This window comes from Falco naumanni, chromosome 15 (assembly GCF_017639655.2).
Source record: "Falco naumanni isolate bFalNau1 chromosome 15, bFalNau1.pat, whole genome shotgun sequence".
Taxonomy (NCBI): Eukaryota; Metazoa; Chordata; class Aves; order Falconiformes; family Falconidae; genus Falco; species Falco naumanni.
This window is the reverse complement of record NC_054068.1, coordinates 5,613,010-5,635,243: the sequence shown is the minus strand read 5'-3', so window position 1 is coordinate 5,635,243 and position 22,234 is coordinate 5,613,010. Positions and strand designations below refer to the sequence as shown.

The following is a 22,234-nucleotide window of genomic DNA, read 5'->3' as shown; positions in this document are numbered from 1 at the left end:
TTCTTCCAGTCTTCTAAATACTTGGCACTAATGAGACTGAATTTTCTTTAAAATGAATTCTGGGCCTATGTTGTATTAAGTTACTGTGATCTTCAGAGGATTTATGTTGGACATACAAAACCAACCTGTACATTTCTGTACATTGGAGCTCAATCAGAAACAAATTCAGCCCTAGGAGCATTTGGTTGATGAGCAGTTTGAAGATCAGAAGAGGTCAAGGCTTAAGAGTATGTCACTGTATTTGTCTAAATACAAGAAAAAATGTTGGCAGCTGAGGTTGTTTCTCCCATCTTTGCAGCGGTGAGCAGGTGGTTCTGCATTCTGGGGACATCACCCAGTGGTTCATATGGATGCGATAAGGAGTCCTGGTTCTAAATCCAAACCGAATAAATGTGTACTAACACACACATTCAGTCCTCAGCTTTCAGCATCTGGCCACATACTCTAAGAGACATTTGGAAGACTACGTGCTTCCATGGCCATCTCTATGTGCCTGTGTGTAACGGGGCTCTCTGCAAAATAGAAAAGAGCAAAACTCTAAGTGTGGTGGGTTTAAGTAGATAAGAGATGTCATAGTAGTTTCCTTTTAACAATAATTTCAACCATACATCCAGGAACTGATTCTGTGCGTGCTCCTGTCCACGTATTTTTGTTTTAGGGGTTAAATGTGGTGGTAGCTACAGTATGTTTTAAACATTTTATCTTGGTTTTTTTGTTTGTTTTTTTTTTTGTGCGTGTGTGACTCTAGGTACAAATTATGACTATGTTAGAGAATTTAAAAGGAGCACGGGAACCTGGCAGCGCACTAAACCACTGTTTCCATCGGACCTCCGCCGTACTGGCTGCGCAGCTTTGCGGATCGCAAACTGCAAGCTCTTCCGACTGCAGCTTCAACAAGGATTATTCCGCATCCGCGTACCTTCTCCGTGATCCATATGCTGACAGTGGAGGAGACTGGAAGAATTCTGCGCAGTCCACCATAATATAGCTCTATATAAAGGAAAAGCTGAGAAATTACAGCTGAAACTTACACTGTATGCTGTGCTTTGGTATGGTAACTGTTTTTGTTTTAAATGCTTAAAAAGCTTGAGTCTCAGTTCTTGTTTTGGGAACAAATAACTTAAGTATACATTAAAAAGAAGAGAGGGGGGAAAATAAAAGGGGGGATCGAGGAAACACCTTCATTCGTAACCATTTGGAGTTTAAGCCGTGTTATTGAAGGAGGTTTTTTGTGTCTGAAACTGGTGGGAATTGATATTACTTTGGCGAAGTTTATTGAAAAGCAAAAAAAGATTTAAGATGCGTTTCCCCTGAGGGGAACTGATAAGAATAAACGTGCTATCTTGGACTGGATAGCTATAATACACAGAAGCTATACGATAACCAACCTCCCTGGTACACCGCAAAGACTGTTGTTTGCCCGTAATGCCATAGGAGATGTTGGTTGGTGCACCTTTTATTTCTAGTCCTTCCTCAAAAGTTAAGGTCTGTGCCTAAAAATGGTGGAGGTGTGTACATACGGTTTTTCATTTATTTGCAATGTTTTCATTCCTACAAATATTTTTAATATATTTAAAATGGACTAATCCGAAATGAATACAGTATACTAGAGAAGTAAACTGTTTTTTCTATGCTGTCATTTGAATAGCCTGATGAACTGGTGTACAGGCGGGTGGCATGTGTTTCTGTGTGGGCTTTGGTGGCTGTTTCCTTGAAGTAAAAAGGGAAACAGTGTTTGGAACAGTTAATGATGATTGCTGCTTTTGGTAAAAGACAACAAAACTTGACAAATGGAAGAAAATGGGTTGTGTTCCTTTTTACTTCAGATCGCTTGCAAACTAAGAACGGTTTTTAAGACTGAGGATTATAAAGTTGCATCTTATCTCTACTAGAACAAAGGTGAAATATGACAAGGATATATTTGTTTTGCAGAAAACATGATTTTTGGATTGTGAGTTAAGGAAAATTTGTACAGCGACTTTAAATTGGGATCAAAAGTTGGTTTACTAATGATTTCCATGCTAAGGTACAGTCTTGTTTACTGCTGTCTGACTTTGAAAGCTGGGGTTTATTGTGTGGTTATAGTGAAGAATTTAGTATCTTGCATTTTATTTCTTACTAAGTCTTGTTCACATCAGTAGCGATATTTAATTGACTTCTGTTTGTAGTCAAGATCAGCTGGTAGAACACTTTTACCTCAATTTTTAATTTCATTATTGTTGTGATGGGTGGGATGTAACCTGTATTTATTTAAAAGGAATAATGAGAGACGGAAATAGAAATAAGACCTCCTGCCCTTCAGAAAAGGAGACTTTGTATAACCAGTATTAGAACTGCATACAATACTTTCCACTCTGCAACTCTGTGGACCTCAGACAAGCCAATCTCTGCCCTCAGTTGTGTTCGTGTAAACATTTGTCGTCTTTACTGAATCATCGTAGGTATGCTTGAAATACAATCCCAGACCAGTACAAAATAGTAATATTTCACTAAATATTCCTTGAAGAGGCGTTCTGAAACTTCAGCTCAGTCCTTCCATAGCACTGGTGTATGGTTGGAATTACTCTGAATCTGAGCAAAGGGAGGGAAGAGGGCAGCAGCCAATCCATTGACCATTATTTATTTTTTTTTATTTTTTACAATGCTGAAGTGCTGCAAAACTTGAACTATATACATCAATTTTCTGACCTATATTAGTTGGCATATTGAAAAGTTTATATATTTATGCATTGCAGTAAACTTGGTGTGTGTATATATATAGTCTTTAGATTTTAAATTTATATATAATGCTTTATTACAGAAATGTGAACCACTATTTCCATCCTTGGCTGTCTTGTGAAATAAATCAAGTGCTGTTAGTTTATCTGTAAAACTTCCCTTTTTTGAAAATCTTAGATTGTTCAATCTTTTTCTTAGACAAAGTGCCAAGATCCCACGTTCAAAAGTGATGAATGTTTCTAAGTATCTATTTCACTTTTGAGCTCAGTTTTCTAAGTGGCTTAGGAAACTTTGAAAAATGTTATTCAGAATATTGCAGGCTGCTATCTCTTGAGTCCCTGTAGCTTCCCAGTACACTTGAGGGCATTCAGCATCCAGAAAACCTAAGTAATAAATGCACATAATAGATCCAAGTCCTGTATACTCTAGCAGTGTTTTGCAGTTAAAGTTATTGAACCAAATGTTTACACTTAAAGTAGGATTAACAATAGGTATTCTTACTGTTTTGTTTTTTTTAACATAAGTAAACCGAACAAATCTGCTGGTAATTGGAGTGTGTTGTGAATGCACTTGGTGAGATGTGACCAAGGAGTTTTAAGCCTCTTCACCTGAAACAGTTACAAAGTTAATTTCGTAGCATGTGTGTACTATCACTTACTGTAGGTTGGTGGCCGGGGACCAAGTCCCTGGAGATGCTGTGTCCTGGAGTTCTGGGTGCATGCTTGAGCTGACGGTGTAAGCCCTGCTGAGATCTCAAAACTGGCTTCCTTGGCCTTGCTTCATGGGGGTGGGGATCATTCCCCAGCTGCGTTGTCTGTGGGGCCGGTCGGGGACACGCTTTGGCCTGTGTGTGTGTAGGGTAGGAGGGAAGGGGTTTGTCTCCCGGGGTCTGACTCGTGTCTGTCTGTCGGTTCTGATCTGCTCGCCCGGTGGCTAGTGCATCTCTTGGGATGTGCAGTAACCAGGTTCGATTGCCTCCTGGTTTGGAGCAAGGCTTTGAAGCCAAGGCTCTCCTTTCTCCAGGGAGAGCCTGGTGGTGCAGGTGGTGGGGTGTGAGCGGGGAAAGCAGACCTCTGGCTTTCCTTGGGAAAGGGATGGTCAGCTTCAGCAGCGGAGGAAGGCTTGGACACCAGAGGTGCTGAGTGGAGGGAGGTCACCAGCTGCCTGGGTGTGTTGAGCGTGTGAACAGCTGGAGACTGAACTGGGCTCGCTGGTCCCTGCCACCACCCCAGCTGTCCCTGCCTTCCCGGCAGCTGTGCACCCCTGCATGTGGCAGCTGGACCACATGGGAAGCGACTCGAGAATTTTTAGAGTTTGCAATCCGGGGGTTTTAGGTGGTTTGGCAGTTCAGAAAGTGAAGTTGTCCTTGCTTGGCACAGCGGCCTTAATTCCTTCCAGCTTGTGAATCGGTGCTCAAATTCAGCCAGTTCCCCCCGAGGTGACTTTTTGAATGATTTGCTTAGCCAGCTGGTGTGCACTCTGCTGGCTTCCAAGCGTCAGGATTCGAGGCACCTTCCTTACTGCTTTACCAAACCGGGTGCCTCGCTGGGGCCGTGAGTTCATCGCGGTGTTGAAATGCTGATGTTTTGAGCCCAGTGTCTGTGTTGCTGAAGAGCGCTGCTGGGTTGGTGCCCACCACACCTGGGGTCGGGGCTGGGTCCTGGGGTGCAGGTCTCGAGCGGTTGCATCTTGAGCCAAGCTCAGCTCGAGGACCGGCTGGGTCACGCTGCAGGCGAGTGACTTGGGTTGGGGCTCTGCGTCCTTTCCTCCCCCCTGCTGTAGAGCCAGACAAACCCCAGCCATTGTAATCAGAAAGTCACCGCATACAAGGTAGGGAAGTTTGGGGGGGGAGGGAAAAAGAGATAATACTATAAGCACACAACTGTCCTCAGTGCTTGTTTTACACGTGTAGTCTAGTGGCTGCCCTGCACAGCAGAAAGGGTGATTCCAGGAGCAAAGGTATAAAGTGCTGTTGCTCTCGCAAAATAAATCTCTTGGGTTTCTTAAGGAGGCACACACCTGGCCTGGTGAGATCTTTGTATTCCTAAAGAGTCAGCGTTGGACTTCAAAGGCTTATCATTTCTGTTTTTATAACCTGAAAAAGAGGCATCCCGAAGAGTCTCCTAGTTTGTTACACCGCGGCAAGGGCTGCCTGTCCTCAGACAGTGTATCAGCTCTTCCTGAAGTTTTAGTTATTGTGGAAGTGCTGTATCAACCAGCTGTTCCTGGTCAAGTGACTTGCCGTAGCTTTGAGGGTACCTCATCTTTAACTTGAAGGCGAATTAATACCAGATTACACAAAAGGATAGTGGTGAATCTGAAAAGAAAGGCGCATGTACGAGATCAGCTCACCGTTAGCTGTGGGCAGGCTGTATCCCTGTCGGCTTTGGACTGCACAAAGCTTGCATGTCACACAGCCTGCCCTCTGAAGCTGAGTTCTTGCTGAAAATACGAGCTTTTTCTTCAAAGCTACCGAAGCGCCTGGCTTGCTTTACAAACTCCCCTTCCAGAAAACACCAGGCAGCTTCACTTCTTTTTTGCAGTACTTCTTACGCCTGCATCGCTTGGTAATGCACAAGTACAAACATGAGGGTTTTCCCTGTTTTAACTGCAGTTTCTTTGGCTGGTTCCATAAATACTGTGCCCGTACAGCCTGCATGGGTTTTGGTAACGTGCCATGCAGAGCGCAGGATGCAATAACAAACACAAGATGCTACAAGTGCCAAACTTTTGGTTTCCTCTGTATATAACAATAATTCAGTTGTTCTGTTAAAATACAGAGATGCTTAAAATTCACTGTGTTCCAAAAAAGAGCAGTGTTTTTTGTTGTTGGGTTTTTTTTAATGAATGCTATTTAAAACACTGTAAATCTTTGTTTTTTTAATACTGTTCTGCAGGTTTGTGTTACTCTTCACAGCTGCCTTGAGACATCACCCCATGTGATGCGTATGGACACTTTGCTTGTTATTAGAGCAGTAGTGCCATGCAAGTACATAACAAATGGCAGCTGACAACAGGTTTTAGTATTTAAAAAGTGTAAATATTTAGATAAAGTGCAACTCATTTGCATTAATCGTATCTGCAGAAGGAAGGCTGTGTCTCAGGAAGTGTGACTCTATCCCGGGACACGGGCATACTGAAGAGTGTAACTAAGGTATGTTTTGGTGCCACTCACAGCGATGCTTTGCAAAGAGTTATAATTAATTTGGGGTGCAGATTCTTTCTGCCTCTAATGTTAGCATCAAGGTTTTGGGGTTTGTGTTCTCGTAACTCTTTGGAGTACTTAAACAGCTTCTTCAGGTGGGTGGGAGGGGAGTTACATACATTATATACATGTTTATTTTGCAGTTAGAAGCTATTTCCATCTTTGAGTATTTTCTTTAACCGTTAAGGAACGAGTACAGGCCTGCATTGCAGTCGTCAGTCGCGTAGCCTTTTGACATTTGCTGTTTTCTGTTGCTTTTCCTTGTTTGCTGTTGGAGTTGACTGCTGCGTCAGTAGGGTCCGTGTTTCCTTGGCACGCTACTTGTGAAAGCAAAGTAAGGAGATCCGCCTGGTCCCTTCAGAGTGGGAAGGTGAGCCAGTCAAAGCTGATTCGGAGCTATTGCTGTAAAGCCAGTAAGATTTGGGTGAAGCATGGCTTGTTTTCTGGAGAGGTCACATCTGCGTGCTCTGAAGTTTATTGGTAGGTTGGGCACCTACTCTCCAGCTCCAGCATCCCTGTGGTTTTTGTTTGGTCTTTTTTTCTGGGCAGTTCCTTGCTGTAGGAAGGATTACAGCCAGGCTTTAAGGTGACAGCTCTGATCAGCCGTGCCCTGCATGGTTCTGTAATCCTAACTGCTGTTATACTCCACTAATGAATTCTGTCAAATTTTTGATTAACAGGTAAGCTAAAAGAATAGACTAAACCCATGCCAAATGCCTGACTAGATAAGCACCTGCTAAAAAGGGTTAAGGATAATAGGACAATTAAACTATAAAAAGCTACCAACAGGTGATGTAGATCTATTGGTGATACAAAATCTTAAAGATATTTTTTAAAATGCCTTATTCTAGGTAGCTGCTTAGGAGTTATAGAAATAATTAAAATACGTGGAGTATTTTATCTAGAAAAATATTTGAAGGTTATTTGAAGTAATTATTGAAATGTCTTGAAAAGTGAGCTGCAAGATTGGGACTTTTCACTGTAAAAGGCTGAACCTTTGCAGGGTTTCATGTGAATAAAGAACACCTGCCAGAGCACATCAATAAATGAACACGCTCAATGCCGTTGCCTACCTATGCCCTTGACTTTTCCTAATGAAACGAGACTATGCTGAGCCCTTGTAAAAAGCTGGTGGATCTGATTACAATAATAGGATAGAAAAAAGCATCTCCAGTGTAAGTAACATTATTGATAAAATGTGAACATGCAGGGGTTTTTTTAAATACTAGGTGGCTTTGAATCGCCACCTGATGCCCTTGATAAGACATCCTCTGGTTTTGTCAAGGGCAAGTTTATTTTATCTGTAGTTTTAAACCCAGTGGGAGCCTGGAAGGTGCCACTGAAGCAGGCTGTGCAGTGGGCTGCTTTTACAAGTGTAATTTCTGTGCATTCTGTTAGCATGCTGCCACCTCTTCCTATTTCAGAAGAGGGAAAAAAAACAACCAAAACACCCGTGGAACAATATTGCACCTGATGAAAGCAAGAGCCAATTTGTAAAGTCTAAATTTCAGTATGCGATAGGCAGCGTGCTACAAAAACCTTATCCCTGGCTGTTCTTGAGATTCTCACCTTAATGCTGTCACATGCTAACGCTTCAGCAAGGCAGCATCTGTGTTACTCATTCACACGTGATAGCAGGAAAGCATTGTTGTCTTTATCACTTGTTTTGGAGTTTTAAAAAGCAAAGTCTGCTTGATTATTAGAGTAACCCGTACACTGAGGTGTCTGGCCACGTGGTCAGATTGAACAGAGCTGACATTCTTTAAAGCTCTTATTAAAGTTTCTTTCTGAGGGGAAGCCAAGGAGCACCCTCTTCAGAAATACTTTCAAACTCTTCCAGAACTAGTCTTAAACCAGTCCAAAGGACTCTTCTGATTTGCTTGGAGAAACTGGGATCTGTTCTAGCTTTTGTTTGCTTGGGGAAACAGCTGCGAAGTCAATTCTAAGCACTGTTGGGGTTTTTTTTCTCCCTGACTTCCAAAACCTAATTATTTGCTTCTTGTAATCAAAACATTTTTGTATTGAAGGGTCTGAGTCTTGCAATGTATGCTGAGTATTCTGTCGTACCCTAGCGTAGTCGATGCAACCAGCAAGCTGTGTTCTGGTGGGCTCCTAGAAGGCGGCAGCGTTACAGTGTTGATGGGGGAGGGAAAGTACCAGTAAAACAAGAAGACTCCCTTACGCTGCACATGGCCTTGCCCCGTGGATCTGATGGGGCAAGAGGCTGGTGTTGGCACAGAGCTGGTGTAATTGCCACCCCTTGCTGCCCTCTGTGTTTGGGAACGTGGCTGGGACGTTGCCCAGCTGCAGACATCGGGTGCCAGAGAGGACTCGAGGCTGTGACTGGCTGGCTACGAATTGACCCCAAAGCCCTGTCAAACCAACAGATGCAGATTCCTGGGCGTACCCCATGCATAGTGCTGCTTTCTAGTCCTAGTTGTTTTGTCTTTCGCTCTTACTAACAGGATTTTGCTTTTACTCTTGCCCCAAATTTACTCCTGAATGCGTTGCTTTTGCCGACAGTCGCTAGGGAGAGCTGCTGCCGGCTGGAGGGCGTCCACACAAAGGGCTCTGTGCACTGGCTTTCTGCACATCTCTGCATCCTTTAAACTCCCCTTGGTGTATGTGGGGACAGCGCCTAATACCTATTGAAATGACTTTTCATCAAGCTTGTAAAACTAGTATCGGCAGGTTAGAGATCACCTGAAGATCTGTAAGCAGCCCTGTAGGTAGAGCATGGGTAGCCCACTCCCACGTGTGAGCATTACTAGTGGCTGGAAGTCTGCCCCCTTGTCCGTGGGGAAAAGCCCCTGTTCCCAGCTACCTCATTATTTTTTTTCTTTGCACTTTGTAAAATCTTTTTGTTGTTTTCTTTTAAATTGCATTTTGTCCTTCTATGAAAAACGAAAAGCAGACAAGAATCAGGGCAGAATGATGCCATTGTCCAAGGACAGTTTAATTTAATTTTAAATGCGTATTTCTGTACAAAAAGACCAAGGTTGACCTGCAGCTGCTGTAAAAAGTAAATAAGAATTTATATTACTTGAAAGTCACTATTATACTTGTAAATGTGAGAAGCGATTGAAAGACTGTCCTGAGAATTTTTAAATAGGAAAAAATATGTTTAAAACCACAGAAGACTCTGCTCTTTTTAAGGACAGATCAGATAGTTTTTTATCTGTCTCTGCGCTGCACTGTGTTGCCTGCGGACTTGATCCGTTATCTCAATAGAGAGATTCACTGCTTTTTCTGTAATGTCTCATCTGGATTTTTTTTTTTTTTCATGGAGTTCCTCATTTATTCACCTACAGAGGAAAAACTGTCCAAATAAATACCCACCTTCTGTACCTGAAATGATGTATTTGCCCATTTCTTTGGGATCTTCAAGTATGCAGAGTTTTGCTTACCTTGAAGAATTTTTTTTAAAAAAAGTTTTCTTCTGCTTCTAAAGGTGCTATTTTGACATATTTTTGAATTCCTTACACTGTGCTTGACTTCTTAAAGTATTTATGTAAGCTGATAATCAGCTCGTGTTTGTTCTCTGGGTTTTGTTGGGGTTTTTTTGAGTTTTTTTTTTTTTTTTTTAAAAAAATATCCCTTTTCATAAAGACAGATTCTGAACTGTCAAAGGCCTTAACAATACAAAATGTAATGGGAAAGGGAGAACGCTGCCTTTTTTCTTTCTTTGTAAAGGAAAAACCAAGAAATGCTTCATGGGGAACATTTTCCTTTAAAATTTTAAGTAGCGGCTCATATTAAGGTTGAATTAAATGTAGCAAACATTTTACTGGCCATGCACAAATAGGAGGGATAAAACAAGGAGCTATTCATGTCTCTGCAGACTGTACCAATTAGCTGCTAATTCCAGAGCCTTCTATTGGCATCGTGGTGGCTATTCCATAAATATTAATCTTCTTGGGCTGAGTCCCAGGAGCTGGCGGTGTGTCTGGGACATGCTGACCTGTATGACTGTCAGAGCATGGGGATGCTGGGCCAGGTGTGGGTTTTGCCTCGGAGCTCGTCTGTTCAGCCCGTGTTTGAGGCACGGCGCGTGGCTGGCAGGTCCGTGCACCCTGGATGGAGGGGTGGAAGGAGGGAAGGTAGAAGGACTGCTGCCGTTGCTAGACTGACACCAGCTTGGCAGATCTGAGGAGAAGATTCTTGCAGATGCAAGCCGTGGAGCAGAGGAGCTGAATTTTAGTTGTCTGGGATACTTCGTTGTCCTTATTGTGCCCGTTAATTTGGATCATCAGTTCGGTGTAGGGTTTTGGTAACTTCAGATTGCTAGAAGTTTTTCATTTTGTGGAGGACGTAAAAACTCTTACTCCTGCCCTGTCTGAAGCCGCAGGGAGGATTGGAGGGTGATATTTGAACTTGTCCCCTCTCCACACATCAGGCTACAGCCTTTTCGTAGGCTTCACAGTCCCGGTGGTGTAGCATTTCCCAGTCTTGTTAATCTGAGAGCCCTTTAGCCTTTTGAAAAGAGTCTAGAGACTGCCTTGTCCTTCTCCTACCTCACATCTCGGGTGCTGCCCTCTGGACCATCCAAACTTCTCCAGACTTGTTGCCCAGGAACCACAGGCTGGTGGCCTTCACAAGGAGTACCTGTGTTACCTGCAGCGCTGGCTGAAAAACAGCCAGTAAATGAGGGACCACGGAGAACCACACTGAGCTTGCAAATCCTTGATGCTCTTATTTTAGGGACGGCTGAGGAGTGGCACTGTTCATTGCCAGGCCTTGCAGCTGCGCCCTGGCAGCGTGGGTAGGGATGAGTCCACCCTGACTCTCACGTAAGGGTAAGGTATAAAGGTTTATGGTAGAGTGTTACAGGAGATCTCATACATTACGTTTGTTGTATTTAAATCTGAAAATATTGGAGGCTCTGGAAATATTTCTGCAGGGTGGAACAGCGAGTGTTGGCCTAAGGAACCAGGGAGTTCCTGGCCATCTGGTTTTCCCCTCCAGTTTTTGGTATGGTGGTTGGGTTTTTTGTGTTTTCTTTTTTTTTCTTTCTTTCTTTGAGAAAACAGAAATGTGTAAGTGCTTCCCGGTTTGTATGCTTACTGTTTAATAGTCTGAAGTGGGAGCCTGACAAGCTGAGATTGTTTTAAGGAAAAAGCAAAACTTCTTCATGTTAGATGCTCTTCCTTCAGAGTTTTCCCTCTGTAAACCATGTTTATTGAGTACTATGAATTTTGTAGGATTGTGCTGAAGAATTGAATATAGTATATGAATGATGACTAATATACCTAGCCTTTGTACTGTACACATACTCTATTTTAGCATAAGAGAATGAGATAACAAATACATTGATTAATCCAATTATGATGTGTGTATTCTACGAACCAAGTAATAGGAGGGTGTTGGAATGTAATGCTGCTGCTCTCGTAAAGGCTCAGCATTCTGTCAAATCCAAGATCTTGATAATTACCAGGATATTGTTAGAATACATTGCTGCTTTTTCCACAAAAAATATGTCAGTGTGGTATGGTAGAAACACTCACCTGGTCTTGTTTACCATCGCTGGCATGCAGCTTGACAGCAAGGTTTATTCTCATCATCCAGCTGTCATGCTTTGACTTCTGTATTACAGATGTGTTTACAGGCTTTTTATGTGTGTATGTTTTCTGTGGATCTTTTGTGCTTTGTGTGGGAATGGGGTTTTTGCTTTTATTTGTTTATGTGCCCACCCCAGCTTCCTGTGTTGCTTTAGAAATGAGTCTGTGAATTGCTTGGGGCCAGGCTTTGGAATGCTCTGACTTGGGCTTGTTGAGTTACTTCTGTTAAAAACAGGGAAAAATAAGACATGAGTGCTCTTTGGCCTCAATCAAACTATGCAATATAGCGCACCAGAGAGCTGAATTCCTTGTGACACAGAAGACACACAGCTCTTGTGTCCTTCCAAATGTAGTCCTTGGTCCAAGGTTAGGAGGACTTGTACTCAGTGGCTGCCCAAGAATCCTGCATCCACATCAACTGCTGTTCACTGGTTTTCCTCCTTCCCCCCTGTCAGTTTATTAGGTGTTCTGATGCTGAATGATGTGCTATCAAAGTGTATCCCTCCTGTCCATCTCGTATTGTTGTCAGTTGTAGCTTGTCTTGTAAACCCACCGGTGTGGCTTACCTGCTGGAGTATAGGGGCCACTTTATGACACTTGCATCTCTTTGCTCTAGAGCATGTCAGGCATTTTGGGTTTGCCATGCCCCTCCAGAGGGATGTAGGTCTTGCTTTTTATGTTCCTGTGTTGTTCAATTGTGGATCTGGTGCTTACGGTAAAGAATACCTTTGATGTCTCAAATCCAGTCCAAGTAAGTTTTCATTTCCACTGCTATGTGAGTTTGGTTTTGCTGCTTCCATGGCAATTCAGGGATAAATGCCCATGTGGTTGGGGCTGCTGGTAAAGGTTCTTTGTTCTCCCGTTGCTTCATTTTTCCAGTGAAGTTTGTTCCTTGTGTTCCTCTTCTTCCCGCTATTAAATGCTAAGAAAACTGGTCCACTGTTTTCCCCTGGTTCTGTGTCCTATGAGTAGCTCGTATCTACCAGCTGATGATGTCTTCTCACCTTTACGTGCGTTCTTCTGCATAGGGCCTATATTTCTCATTTACTTAACCCACCTTGTACCTCGTACCGCTTCTCCCTCCAAACTCCATTTGCTATTCTGTCTTTCTTTAAGTCACGTTAACCTTGATTTATTTCCCTGATTTCAAAAAGGGATTTCAGTACATAGCATGGGAGACAAACAGAAAATCTCTCTGCGGGTGTCTGTGTACGTTCATTCCCTCCCCAGCACATACAGTGTAAGGGCCTTGTTCAGCCTGGTCCATTCCTAACCCCAGGTTTTCTTTCCCTAGTGCTAGGCAGAACAAAGTCTGAAGGCTTTCCTTATTTCTTTTGGTAATTGAAAATATTTGGAGATTTTCTTCTTCAGAAGTAGCCACTGCAGATGAGCAGCTGGCATGAGAGAGGGTTGTTATGCTTCCATATTCAGTATTTTTAATTGAGGAACAAATAATTTATTTTGGGGAAAAAATGTAAATTTTTTTGTATTTGTATGTCAAAGTGGCCTTTATAGGAAAAGCACATAAAATATTTAGATTAAAATTGCTTAGTTGTGTAATTTTAGTGGGGATTTTTGTATTGACAGGGTTTCTATGCATTTTTCAAAATATACTTGCTGTTTTGTGTTAGAATTATCGGAAATATTTTTAAAAACGTGTATTACGACATTTTCCATGGTTGATCCCTTTACTATCGTTCCTTTTGAATACTGCAAAGATTTTAATTAACCCTGTAAATTAATTTTCCCCCACAAATATTTGCATTAAGTCAATGTAATGAGTTATAGCATGGGTATGTAGCTTTAAGGGAATAAGCCTAATAGTTTAGCTTAATTATAGAGAGATCTTTTTGGAGAAGGGCAGTATGCAGTGTTTCGATTGCACTTAAAAGACTAAATTAGCAAATTAAGTTTTTGCTGTACCTCGCTGGGATTTTTTTTTAACTGTTTCCATCCTATATTGTTTACACTCGAGCATCGTTTAAATACGTACTACTTGTGCAACATGCAATTCTCCTTCATTCTGTTGGGATAATTCTAATGTTAACAGATACGGAAAGTTTTGGAAAGTGTGTGGTATCCTAATGGATATGACATGAGTTTGGGGGAGGGAGGAGAGGAAACTTAGATCCATTAGTGTATTTTTCCATTTAATTATGCACGCATTTTCGCATTAGCTGAGGCTAAAGGAACTGAACTTACATTTGAATTGTAAGTAAAACTACTGGTTTGGGGGTGGGAGGAAACAAAGGAGGGGTTTGCAGAACTGCAGGCGAAAATACCCGTTAGTTGCGCTGCAGTGCGATTGCCTTGACTGCCTATGCAAAGTATAACCCGAGTGTGATCCATCAGACCCTTCTGTTATTGTTTGGATTTTACTTTCTGTTCTCGAGGTGTTACTGTAAGCTTGCTAAGTAGAACCTTCCTGGGAATGTTTGTCAACTGACGCTTCAGTTTTACCATTTTATGGTTGTATTTTAAATTTTTGTTCTTGGTTCTGTTTCATAAGAGAACCCACGTTGTTCATAAGTTAGTATAAGTGCAAGCTTTTAGGCGTAGTAACAAACGAACATTGCATGCTACCATGTATTCTCTCCTAATTGAAGAAAAATGTGCAATTTTAATGGCACTTTGACCTATTGCTGAAACACTGGGTTTTGCAATGGAACAAACTCTCAACAAATGAAAACACTCTGCGTCTACGTTAGATGTCTTCAAAGTGAAAAAAAAGGCAGTTACTCCAATTGTACCCACAGATAATTTGGTATTGATTTTTTTTTTTTTTTTTGAGGGAAAAAAAAAAGGTCTATGATCTGTTACTAGAAAAATACACATTTCTTGGTTTACTTTAGTTGCCATAAATTGCCCAGTGCAGTCTGGTCCACCTCCATCCATTTGTTTTCATGGAGTAGTTGCACATAAAATTCTAACAGCAAAGCAGGAAAGCTGGTTGGTTGCTACCAGTAACCTCCCTTGCAGAATTGCTTTGTGGCTCACACACAGTACAAAAAGGGACACGAGAATTTTCCTGGATTAAGTAGCACTGGCTTCGTTTACGTGTTCAGTATAATGTTGGGTGACTAAAGGGAGGTTCCCTTTTTAAAGTATTTGACTTGTGCTTTGGGGACTTAGTTGCCACTGTGCAAATTGTGCTGTAATATTGTACCAAGGATCAGTGAAAGTGTTTTATCTTTTTTAATGTTGTTTGTATTTGACCGGGTTTTATAAATGTAAGAAAACAGAGTGTTGTATTTTGATCTGAAATTTGCGTATGGTAAAAGTAACTTTGCTTTATGTATTGGAGGTTTGTTCAGAACTTGAATTATTTTATAGAAGGGTACAGACCAAAATTAATTGTCTTAAAGGTGTTTAATAAACTAACCAAATAAAACATTGATGGTTTGAAAACTTGTTAACTGCTCCTTATGCTTTTTCTTTCTATTTTTAAAGGAAAGGAAGAACGTAATTCAGGATTTTCTCTCAAGGTCTTAGGAAAAATGAAAAAAAAAAAAAAAAAAGAGAGTAGATTTTATAAATATCACCTCCCATGAGTTATCTGTTTTATTATTAAACATTCCTACATGCCAGAAGTTTAATCAAAGGGGAAACCCCAAAGGAAATAAATGGAGGAAAGGCTAAGGAAGCAAGGGGAGGCGGAGCAGTCCCCCTCCGGCTCTGTCCGGTCAGTAAGTGCTTACGGCCCAGGGGCCGTGGGTGTTGGTGGTGGCCGCTCTGGGAGGAATGGGAGTGGGAAGGAGCTGCTGCTCACCTGTCAAAGCTCTGACAGTTGTTCGAAGGTCTCCGTTCTCCCCTGCGGTCACCTTCACAAGTACTGCTGCTTTCATGTGACCTTTAAAAGCAGAGGAGAAAAAGATGTGAAGCATAACTGCTCCCAAGGGCGGGTACAAACAGCTCATTCCAGGGCTGCCAGATACTTGGCGACCCTCAGTTGCGCCACAGCATGCATTTGTAACCTCTTCAAGTTCAGAGATTGGGACTTTTTGAAGACGCCAAGCAGCTGCAACTCAAATTAAGCAATATGCTTCCTTTGTGCTGTGCTTCTCGCTTTGCTGATGTACCAGCCATCGCTTCTGTGAGCGCTGCTGCCGCCAAGGCAGAAGAGCCAGAGCAAGGGCTTCTGGCCATTAGCAGGAAGGATGGGTACCCTTGGCTGGGGTTGTGGGAGGGAGTGCAATGACAGCAATTCACTCTGCCACTGCAGGGGTCCTGTACCTTTTGATCTTCAGGCAAACCCATGATTTCACCCAGAGCTCTGTCTACCTTTTCTGAAATCAAAGGACACCAAGGCAAGGCCAAGCGTGAGGTAGGAGTCGAGGACAAGCTGAGGTTTTGGGGTAGCTCAGGCAAGGGGAGTCAAGGGAGAAGGCAGAGCCACAGCCTCACAGCAGAGTGCAAAGCGGGGTGCTGTAAACACGCCTTCTAAAAGAGACAGTGGGTATTAGGACAGAAAGGTGGATATTTGCTGCATAAAAACCTTTTCCTCCGCATTTCAACAGCCATAGCAAGTGGAGCACAGCAGAGGTCGTGAGCTGTCGGGCAGTTGGGTGCGGAGCGCCTGAGGGCTTGCAGCGTAAGCAGGGGCTGAGTGTCGGGAATCTCCTGTTGATTTACTCCTGTTGCTGCTGTTCCCATGGCTATGGCTGGGTAGATGGGCTCTGCCATATCTCCCCTGTCTTAGTGAGTCTTGGGAACAAAGACAGGAGGGTGAAGTTGGATTTGTCTTTATTCCACAACCTGGAATCCTGTCAGAAAGGGAAGCAGGCTGCTGCCGGGTTTCCTTTACCTTTTATGCACAGAGGAAATGTAACTTCAACTTTCCATTTCTTCTCCTTTTTACCCTTCGATTTTTTCTAAAATACCACAGAGAAAACCCAGAAAAGGTTCCTTAAACAGGATTTTCAGCTGAGGCGCTCGGTGCCTGGGAGCAAGGCCTCCCGGTGCCTCCCTAAATTGCAGGGTACTTGCCAAGAGGGCTGTGTACGTACTGGGTTTACACAACAGGACTTAGAACTGTGCCATGGGGAGTCACAGCTGATCATGAGCTTCCACCCCAGCCTGAGAGAAGAGCGTCCCACCAGCTTTTCCTGGCAAGAATGTGCCAGGAGAGGCAGTTGGCCAAGGCTCCCCGCAGGTGGGAGCTGCTGTGGAGATGTCTGGGTGGGGGAGCAGCCCCAGCTTTGCTGAGCCGGGCTCCTCCAGGGCCTCCTTGGTAAGAGGTGGCATCTGTGTCCTTTGCAGCACCCAGGTCTCAGAGCAGGCTTTCACCAGGCTGAGTTTTCCAGGTGAAGGAGAGAAAGGAGGCGATGTGGGAAGGATGAGCAGCTTTGCAGAGCTTCCTGGCTTTCAGAATCTCAAATAAAGTGTTGAGCCCTGCTTTTTGTTAAGCTCTGTGTCATTAAGTCAGCCCTTTGGCGCAATGGTCACTGGAAATAGTAAAATTACCTGGAATTTCTGTTCAGAGTTCAATACAACACTTTACTTTTTGTCTGGGAGCTGCTGTAAAGTCAGAGTCAAAAATGAACGCAGGGTCCACCAGGTCCTGCGAAAGGTGGAAGTCATTTGAGATGAATGTTGTTGCCACTCAACAGATTTTGCTGCTCCAGGTGAAGCCAATGGCACCAGGATCAGAAGTATTTTTGCTTTTTCTCCGGTGTACTTGGGATGCACGCAGGCCAAGCTCTGTCACGTGTGGCCTCTAAGGAATCATGAACCCCAACACTGTGGGCTGGGCTGAAGGAGTTGGCTAATGGAGAATTTACGGTAAGAGTAAAATGTATTTTTATCCACCAGGATATGCTTATCGTCAGGAAAGGGCAAGCAGCACTCCTATCTCTCCAGGGAAGGGGAAGTGTCGAGCGTGACTTAGGTTTTTTCCAACTGCTTTCCAAAGTCTGAAAGGTTTTCTTGCTGAGACATGTCATTGGATTAAAGCAGGGAGTTAAATAGACATCAATCCTGGGTCACAGGTGAAAAATATTAAATGCCAGGCATGCAGTGTTTTTCCATTGCATGTGATGTACGTTCAGGAAAGACCTTTGGAAAAAGTGCTTTGAAACGAGTCTGTTTTGTTTTCTTAAATATACTAAGAGCCTGTCCAGAAGCTTTTAATTTTTCAGGGCAACTTTGATGTTTTCTGTCTTGAAGAGGAAAGCAGATTCCCCTCACAATACCCCACCCCGCTGCCTCTGGGACAAGCAGCACATCAGGTGCCTGCGATCATTGGCTGCTTTTTGGCTTGGGTGCTTTGCTCAGAAAGGGGCTGGAGACATCCCCTCGCTTGCCGCAGTGTCCATTTGAACTCTGCCACCCCAGGAGAGAGCCCAGGGACGCCCGTCCTCAACTCCCAAGGCGAGCGCAGGGTTCACCTTACTGGCAGCAGCGGGGCCCTGACATTTGCCACAGCCTGTGCCACACTCTCCAGTTCCTTAATCCTGCCCCAGGACTAGAAAAGCCTTTAAATGAGGCAGATGGCAATTTGCTTGCAGGACAGACAGTAACTGTGCCTTTCAGGGCACCTAGGCAGGAGGGGTTTTGCTGATCCTGTAAATACCCGCTTGCCTGTTTTAGTCAGTGGTAGGAGTCACAAAGAAAAGAAATGCTTTGAAATGCTAAAAGCTGCCTGACCAAAGAGACAGGCTGAGGGTGTTCTGGAGGTGCCTCATACCATTCCTGCATGCAAGCAGTGCTGCTGCCCACCTCCTCAAAACCAGTCTCACCTGTCCTCCCACAGGTGTCCTCATCAGCTGCAAGAGCTCTGGAGCTCTTGGCCCCATCTCCAGGCTCCCTCCTGCCCTTCCCCAGTGCCCCCTTCTCTAAGGATGGTTCAGTCCTTAATGCTTCCTGCTCATGCGCTTTTTTGCAGTCTCAGGTTTAAAACCTGTAGCCCGTACAGTGAAATAATGGCATGGTACTGACTGCAGTCTCCGTGCCATGAGATGGCTGGGCACAGGCTTAGGCATGACCCCGTGGCCTGCCATCGATGCCCGCCTACGGTTCACCTCGGTTTTTCTTTCATTGCTGGATGCGGTGACCTTGCAGGGATGGGGAGGGCTGTGCTGTGCTGCTCCTCCTGACAGCCGGAGTGGCTGAGTGGGTTTGTCCTAGATTTCTTCTTGATATGCTGGTGTCTGAGGGTGAGTCACCCCCGGTGCTGAGGAGAGGGAGACACTCCCCCAGGGACTGCTTGGTCTGAGATCTGAATGTCTCCTTGGGAAGGGCCTATCTGTTCCCATCAGCTGCCTGTGGAGCTGAAGGCAGTGCTCTCTACTGTGAAGGGCTTGGACATCAGGTGGAGTGGTTCTTTGCTTCTTGCTGTCTGTGCTTCAGCAAGTTTCGCTGATTTGCAATTAGATCTTCTTTCATGTTGGTTCTAATTGCCCTTTCAGTTCCCCATACTACAGAGTAGTACTGAAGAATCCATTTTCAGCCTTTTAATGCCTCTTCTCCTCATTTCAGCCACGTCTGTGCTGTTCTCCTTGCTCTCGTGGTGTGAAATATTCAGGGAGAAATGTGAAATTCCCTCATCTGAAAGTCGTGTACCACATCTTAGAGCTTGCTATGAGGCATGCGAATGATCCTGGCTTTACCTACTTTGAAGAGCAAACAAAGAAAAGCTGCAAGCACCACGTTGTCTGGTCTTGGCAGATGCTTCGGAGACCAGCCCATGTTCATGGAAATTAGATTGTTGCTATTAGTTTATTTTTTGACAGGACCTGAGCGATTCCTCAATCATTTTTCCATTTTCATAAAGCAGTTTGTGAATCACACACATGTAAAATGAAGCTGTTAGCAAATGCTGCTTCCCTTTGATGTACGGTAATCTAGCCTTCTTGTTTTGTAACTGCTCCCTGGAATTTTCCATCTCACTATGAATATTTCAATGGAAGTTGGAAAAGAACCCCCCCCCCCAACCTTGTACTTGTTTAAAGAGAACAGGAAGGTTATGCAAGCTAAAATGGAAACAAAAGTGGTTTGCAGCTGAATGATTGTGTAACCCACCTGTTAAGAAATGAGACGAGGAAAGGGCTAAGGAAGAACATTCTGAAACAGACCCCTCAGGTGTGGGCAAGTGGCTAAGGTTAAACAGTCCCTGCTGGACTTACTGCATGGTATGGGAATAACATTATGGCATCATAATATTTTCCTTAGTTCGAAAAGTGGCTTTAAATGCAGGGACATTCTCTTTGTCTCTATGCAGAGATGCAGTGTCAGTGGTAGAACCAAGGGCACTGCTACTCAGTTCAATGTTTACAGCGTTTCCCAACTTTTTTCTCCATGCTAGATGGCATTTTATATCCTCCAGTTATTAATCTGGTGACTGACATAAAGCAAAATCTAATAATTTCCTGCTACCTGCTATTAACTGCCCACTTCAGCTTTCTGGGCTTGTTTTTGACCTTAACCTAATCTGTTCCTTGGAGCTGATGTAATTAAAAGTGGCACCACCTTCGGACCCTGCTCTGAGATGACAGATGCTCCTTGGATTTGATCTTCATTGTACATTTAGAACTTTAAAAAGTTCTAAAGATGAACTTTTTCTTGCCAAAGTAGATGCTGAGAATAATTTAGGGGTAGCATAGCTGCTACCTATTTTATCCTAGAATTTGAAAAGGAAGATGTGATATTATTTGTAACTTTTTAATATCTGTAGAAAATAATTTAAACTAGATGTCTTCTCTGTTCCTACTCTTTCACTGTCATTGTGGTGAGAGAACGTCTTCCTACAGGATTTCTCTGGGACGTTCAGTTCTGTGGATGTACTTCAAATTTGTGGTTAAAGAAATAGAGAAATGTCCTGTCTGTCTTCATGATTCCATTTAACCATTCAGAAAAGGCAGTTCTCTGAATCAGAGAACACTAGAATAACATAGTTTAACAGAGGAAACAGCCATCATCACAGCCATGGGCATCTATAGCCTTGTGCTGTTTTTAGAGAAATCTGGAAGGAAGGAATTTTCCATAAAATTTCTTGGGCTAAGCCAACACCCTGTTTCCGACATGCAATGTCTGTGTTGCTCTTGGGGATGACCCTGAGTTATAAGCAGCATTAGGATTGCGAAGTAAGGCCCCAATCCAACAAATATTTAGAGCTATGCTTAGGTTTTGTATTTACAAAATCTTTGATCTGATGTTGTGAGGCCCCTGTGAACGTAGCAGACTGCAGGACAGGGGAGTGTTGCTTGGACCTAGAACTGACACATGGTCAAAAGCAGAACAGATGAGGAAGTCTGAAAATTTGGAGGACCAAGGGAGTGCATTCTCAACAGAGCTTCTCACAAATCCTTCCACCACTCCCCCACTGTACCAGTTTATTAGAGACCTGAAATTAAACCCTAGTTCTTGCCAGCCTGGGTGACTCCTATCACAGCTATGACAGGTTTATTCCATTTGCAAGTCAAAACAAGTTTCTCCTCTCTCTTGAAGGTACATAATTATCAAGATCATCCTTATTGCTACACCCGTTACCATTGCCTATAATCTTTGGGCATTTGCACTTCCCTGGCACCGTCCTGATTGGCAAAACAAAGCTTGCATGTGTGATAAGTTTAGCGTAAGAGACTCTTCTCATTAGCGCTGGATGCCATGAATCAGAGTGATTAAGTGATTTGTCCAAAGCAAAAAGTAGATTTAGTGTTTCTGCACTGCAGTGCTACTAAATCATGAATGTCACTAAATTCACAAATATTACCTAAAAATATTATATCCTAATCTCATAAATATGATTTCTATTTATACTGGAGGCCTCAAACCTTAATCACTTATTTTTTCCGATAAGCAAAAAGCTCCTAGAAACTTGAAATTATGGACGCTTAAATTTTCTCCATGCCAAAAAAATGTCACAAAGCGAGTAGTTCTGTTTGGACAATACATTGTTTGGAGCCAGAAAAGCATCTGCTTCCCTCAGTTAATTGTTGTTCTTGCTTTGGCCAACTGCAAGTAACCTACCTGCTGGTTATCAGTGAGCGAACTGCAGGTAGCAGTTAGGAGTGATAATGCCGGTGAACTATTACGAGAAACTTGGCAGAGATGAAGACAAATGGTCCAGCAACGAGGACAGAGAATTGTTTCCTGGTGGCCTCAGTTCTGGTCTTTGCCCTTCTTGGTACCATCTGTGTGACTGGCAGGCTAGAGAGAGGCATATCTTTGAACATGCCAGAAAGTTGTTCAAGATCATCCTCTGATCTCTTGACTTCAAAGTCAGCTCCTACCTTGGAGGAGATGCTTCTGTCTTGTTCCCTGGTTTTAGACAGGAGAGAACAGAACGGACTGGTCTGCAGCACTAATCTGTGATGACCAAGAGGCTCTCACCCCTCCTTAACAGGGGTTGTTCAAGCACCTCTGGTAGCTCCAGATGTTATCTGGGGAGCAGAGCCACCACAACAGGGTGTAGACTAGGGGAAGGGAGGAAAGGCTGTTCAGACAGGTGACTGATACCATCACAATTGGAAGGACTTTGCTTGGAGTTTCTGGCACACAGAAAAGCCTGCTGTCAGCTGACTGCTTCTTTGAGATAAGTGTAATTTTTTGCACCACTCCTGCTCTGAAACTCTCCTTTAGCTATAAGGGCAGACAGATACCTCCTTTTGCCATAGGGCCCAGCAAGATGCAAAGAGATCTCGCCTTTAATGCTTCAGTGCACAGCGATGCTGCTGGAAGGAGGAAGTAATGAATAAGGTGAAACTGCTCCAGCACCTTTAGCTCCAGCACCCTGCTCACTCTCCTCGCCTTTTTG

At 43.4% G+C, this 22,234-nt stretch overlaps 1 protein-coding gene across 3 annotated transcripts in view; it reads left to right on the top strand.

Moving 5' to 3' along the window:
* Positions 1 to 14,892, top strand: part of GAN (gigaxonin) — a 41,996-nt gene extending 27,104 nt beyond the window's left edge. For 2 of the 3 annotated variants that reach the window (XM_040614900.1, XM_040614901.1), the window contains exon 11: positions 749 to 14,892. In XM_040614900.1, coding sequence (XP_040470834.1) covers positions 749 to 930 — 182 coding nt within the window. In that variant the 3' untranslated portion in view covers positions 931 to 14,892. The remainder of the gene's footprint in view (positions 1 to 748) is intronic. The other variant, XR_005831061.1, reaches the window with a different exon arrangement.
* Positions 14,893 to 22,234: the final 7,342 nt, after the last annotated feature.